Genomic DNA, 5,000 nt, shown 5'->3' with positions numbered 1-5,000 from the left:
CTGCGTCCAGGGCGCCTCCCCGAACACCAGGTGGGGCGGCGCCACCCTGATATGCGGCGCCTGGGTGGGTGGTGGCGGTGGGTCTGGGGACATGGGTGGGCTGCACGAGCGGCCAGACAACTCAGAAGGCAAGACTATAGTTGCTGATCTGAGAAAGATGAGACTCTCGGTGGCCATGTGTAGTGCCTTCGACCACTCCTGCAGCACGGTCTGTGGGGAGAAAAAAACATTCATTAAATAACCTTCCAATAGCTATACCATTCTCTCATTAATGAAATATAACCTCGATGTTGATATGTTTCAGATTTTGTCTAGCTCACGGTAAAAATGCATATATGAGTGTGTTAACGAACCACCCCCCACACAGGAAGGGCGTTTATGGCATGAAACGGAAGCTAACGCAGTTTAATAATTTCTGTCTAGCTTAAAATTTTTCATTCCTATATTCCAATTAGTTTAAAGTGAAGCAAAATAGTGATGGGAAAACATTCAAAAACTTCCATAGCGAGCAGAAATTCTCTCTCTCTCTCTCTCTCTCTCTCTCTCTCTCTCTCTCTCTCTCTCTCTCTCTCTCAACCGCACACTATCAAGGGGTACAAAAAATATATACATGATAAAACACAACCATGTAGTTCCTCGGAGACATGAATAGGAATTTAGAGTGTAGTAAATGGGCAAATCTAAGCAAATTTATGGTTATGGCGCCTCATGTTGCTACTAAAAGCTTTCTGAGCACAGCCTTAACAGCTTCCAGTCATAAGGAAAAGAACACTGCCACTGCCGCCTCACGCAACACCATGCTTCTCCCTGGTTGCTGTTCCTGTTGTCCTAGATGCTGATGTTTCTTATTCCTTTTCTCGCTTGTTCTTTTTCTTCATCTTTTTTCCTGTTCGTTTTCTAATTTTTCTTCTATTCCTTGTTTTTTTTCTTTCTTCTGGTTCTTGTTCGTCTTCTTCCTAATACTCGTCAATCCTCTCTTTTTTTCTCTATCTTTTTTTTCTTTTCTTCTTTTTATTCTTTTACTTCTTTTTATTCCTTCTTCTTCATAAAATGTTTTGTTGTTGTTTCATTTATTTTCTTCAAGTTCTTTGCATTCTTTTAATTCCTTGTCTCTTTCTTTTCTCCTTTTTCATTCATTGCTTCCTCTCTTCACATGAAACATAAAGAAAATGTCCTCCTACTGGCGAGTAAATAGACAGTAATCTCTGCATATATTAATTTACCTGTTTTTTTTTTTTTCAATGTATATGATGAATGGCAATGAAACGTGGAGAGAAAGTCACGGTATTATCTATAACAAAATTAGAAGCAACTTGATAAAAGATATTAGCTCATCTAGTACGTCGATCCATGCACACTACAAGTCAGTCACTAGTTATAGATACCTAGTTGGTGATACGCATGCCTTCAGTATTCCATTAGGGGTGAAAATAATTATACTCTTGAAATCAAATCACATCACACCCTCAAAGCAGTGATCAGATTATCATTTGTAACTTTCTCTTTTGCTATTGTAATTAATCAATCACTGAGGAACTTAAACAAGATGGAAGTATTATTTTTTTTACTACGATATGAAGCAATTGAAGGTATTAACAGAGTATAAGCATCTACAAGAAAGAAAATGATAAAAAATGATAGATTTTGCAAATTCTAGTTAATACAATGTTTATAGGTATCTGTCGAACAAGAAAAGAAATCTCATAAAGGTGACGAATTCAGAAAACATATATAAAATAGCAACAATGAAAAGGTTAAGCTGAGTTATCTATGCATCCAGCTTCATGTAATTTTTAGTCTCGAAGGTTCAACAATTCACCCAAAGGCCAGCAGATCCCTACGCTAAAGAGAAAATACGAGAAACAAAAGCAGGTGATAAGAAAAACAATTGAGGCAGTGTAAAGCGTTTTAAGAGAAATGAAAGGCAACTGAATTGATTTTTTTTTACATATAAGATAACAGAGCAAAAGAACTGCATGGAAACACTGAAAAGTTTGCATGTTTGTAAATATAAAAAGGAAATGAAAACAAATGTAGAAAAGTGGACATGAGGAAGAAAAGACGTTGTATTCAGAATAATCAAAGGAATTAGAGAAGAGAGAGAGAGAGAGAGAGAGAGAGAGAGAGAGAGAGAGAGAGAGAGAGAGAGAATGTGTGTAAAGGAGCACAGATAAAAAGAAATAAACTCTCTCTCTCTCTCTCTCTCTCTCTCTCTCTCTCTCTCTCTCTCTCTCACCGATCCCCACACACACACACACACAGGCACTCACACACAACAAAAAAACATGCTTCTAATTCCACTATAATCATTAAAGGGCTGTACGCTGAGCCACGCAGGCAGGGAAGGCCACTCCATACAGCAGGAAATTAATATCATGCTAATAGATGCCAAATGCTGGAGGTGTTATTAATTTTCAGTGTTAAAACAATAATTCCGGTATATTTGTGTGCCAGATCGAGTGACACTAATACGAGACGGGGAGGAAAAAAAAAAGACATGGCACTGGAAGTCAACACGATATTTTATTTTGAAGCGAACGTTTAGACTATTTCTCGTACAGTTTTATGCGTGTTTCCCTTAACGCAGATACAACACACGGAGGGGTAAACAAACTGCACTCTGCCAACCTAAAAACGATGCTCCCCCTACTCGCTGCTCTCTAAAAAGTGACACACCATCGCGGTAAGTAAACTGTCCTCCCTCCCTCTAAAGATACTTGAAGTCGAACTGCCGAGTGAACGAGACAGAGACCTGGATGAATGTAAAGGTGATTTGTGAGCTCTAAGCACCTTTATTCAACAGACACTCACTCTGCATTGCTCTTCCCGAAGCACTGTGCAATCTAGCTGAGAGGTAATTTATCAGTGTTTCCTTACTGTGGCCCATATTCAGAAATATTTTGCTCTCTCACCGCGGCAATTTTCCAAGGCCACAAAGACCACTAACACGGTTTTTAAGACAGTTTCCCCTTACGATAAATTAGAAATCTTGCCAATGTATCACCAGAACCATAAAAATACACTTAGAAACACGAGTATCTTCAACTACGGCATTTGGATAGCAGTGATGGTGAGAGATCAAAGCGTTTATGAATACGGCCCTTAGATGCAGAATATAAGAAAAACGCACTGCAGTGATCCCTGGAAAAGGCTACAACACAGAGACAGCTTCCATTGCAGTATTACATTTCGCAAGGTCGTTTTAAGACACGATTGATTGAAGAATAAAATTGGAGCCATCCAGCTGGAGACGAAGAAAATGTCCTTATTTCCCTGTGTTCGTATTTCGATGATGATGGACAAAGTGCTTGGTGAAATGTGCGGTGCGAGGAGAATTCCAATTACCAGGCATCAAGAACAAAAAATGCCCTTCACAAAATAGATATTACATAGAGGGAGACAACACTGGCAGGAATAGAAAATGAATGAGAGTCAGTGGGACAGACGGTGACTACATATAAACTTCGAATTTTTACTTTTTTGGTTTCTATGAACTTTTTGTACAAGTGTTTCTTATACACAATTTTGAGTCTATTAAAAATATTAACACACACACACACACACACACACACACACACACACACACACACACACACACACACACACACACACACACACACACACACACACACACTAAAACGAATAAAACAGAATGTCACTGTAAAAAAGAGCCAATTAAATTTGTCATCGCGCAATGTCAGTAAATAACTGTGCACTGAATGCCGAAGCACGCCCAGGAAAGACTTCAGAAAAAAATGGAAATAATAATATTCAACAGTGACCTCTCGTCGTCCCTTAGTCAGAGCCTCTTGCCTCCCTGGGCATTAGTCCAGGTCGCCGTGCCCCCGCACGTGTCGACCTCATCATTTCCTCCCTCGCCTCGTTTTTGGTACGGCAGCACTCTCTCTCTCTCTCTCTCTCTCTCTCTCTCTCTCTCTCTCTCTCTCTCTCTCTCTCTCTCTCTCTCTCTCTCTCACACACACACACACACACACACACACACACACACACACACACACACACACACACACACACACACACACACACACACACACACACACACACACACACACACACACACACACACACACACACACACACAGCGCCCCTTCAATTCCCGCAAAAATCAAATTACTTGGATGAGGATTGGCCCCACTTTCTCTCCCTCCCACACCCACAACTGCCTTGAACCTCACTGCTCGGAGGCAAGACATATTAATGGTCGCAATGAAACATAGGTCTAACAAACACGACACCAGCACGAAGAAGAAAATGTTTTGCAATCCACCGTAAAAAATAAATTAAGATACAGGGACGCATTAATGGCCATATATCACACACGTCAGGCGCGCTGGAGGGGGAATGGAAAAAAAAAAGGTATTTAACGTTTGTAATCAGGATGATGGTCGACTGGCACAAAGGAGGACACAGTGTTGCGTATCAAACGGTTCCCTTGCACGCTTCGGGTTGACTGGGGACTTAGAGACAGTGCTGAGGGAATGGAGTCGAGCAGGCATGTAGGAAATCAGAAACAATATACCCATGACCTGCTTCACCCACGAGCATCTCACTAACAAAGTAAAAAAAATTAACACTGTCTTTTTTACTCTCTCTCTCTCTCTCTCTCTCTCTCTCTCTCTCTCTCTCTCTCTCTCTCTCTCATTGTACTTTCTTTTTGTTGCTCTAGTCTAGGCCAAAACACCCTTACTAAGGAATAAAATATATTACATCGTATAAAACTCAAAAACTTGACTCGCAAAGTACGTCTACCTATCGGGAACACAAGACAGGTGACCCCGAAATGTGGGTGGAGTCCCGTGACAATTCAGAAGACACAGCAGGGAAGCCAACTCTTGACCTTCCCCTGCATTAGCATTACGTGCAGCCGTCCATTGCATCATCTCCTGGCACGATCCTTGACCTTCACCTCTAGATTGCCTACTCGAGGTAAATAAACAGTGTAATAGCTTCAGTCAAGAAAATGTATAAAATTGGAATCA

The 5,000-nt window shown here is 40.8% G+C and overlaps 1 protein-coding gene across 1 annotated transcript in view; it reads right to left on the bottom strand.

The window, feature by feature from the left end:
• The window catches only part of LOC123516977 (calcium-activated chloride channel regulator 2-like), a 474,742-nt gene that overhangs the window by 81,055 nt on the left and 388,687 nt on the right, over nt 1-5,000 (bottom strand). Inside the window, exon 3 of the mRNA XM_045276779.1 lies at nt 1-210. This exon is cut by the window's left edge and continues 342 nt beyond it. Within this exon, the coding sequence (XP_045132714.1) occupies nt 1-210 (210 nt within the window). The remainder of the gene's footprint in view (nt 211-5,000) is intronic.

The sequence above is a fragment of the Portunus trituberculatus genome, chromosome 41, assembly GCF_017591435.1.
Source record: "Portunus trituberculatus isolate SZX2019 chromosome 41, ASM1759143v1, whole genome shotgun sequence".
NCBI lineage: Eukaryota > Metazoa > Arthropoda > Malacostraca > Decapoda > Portunidae > Portunus > Portunus trituberculatus.
Note: the sequence above shows the minus strand (reverse complement) of the source record. Positions and strands in the feature narration are given on the sequence as shown.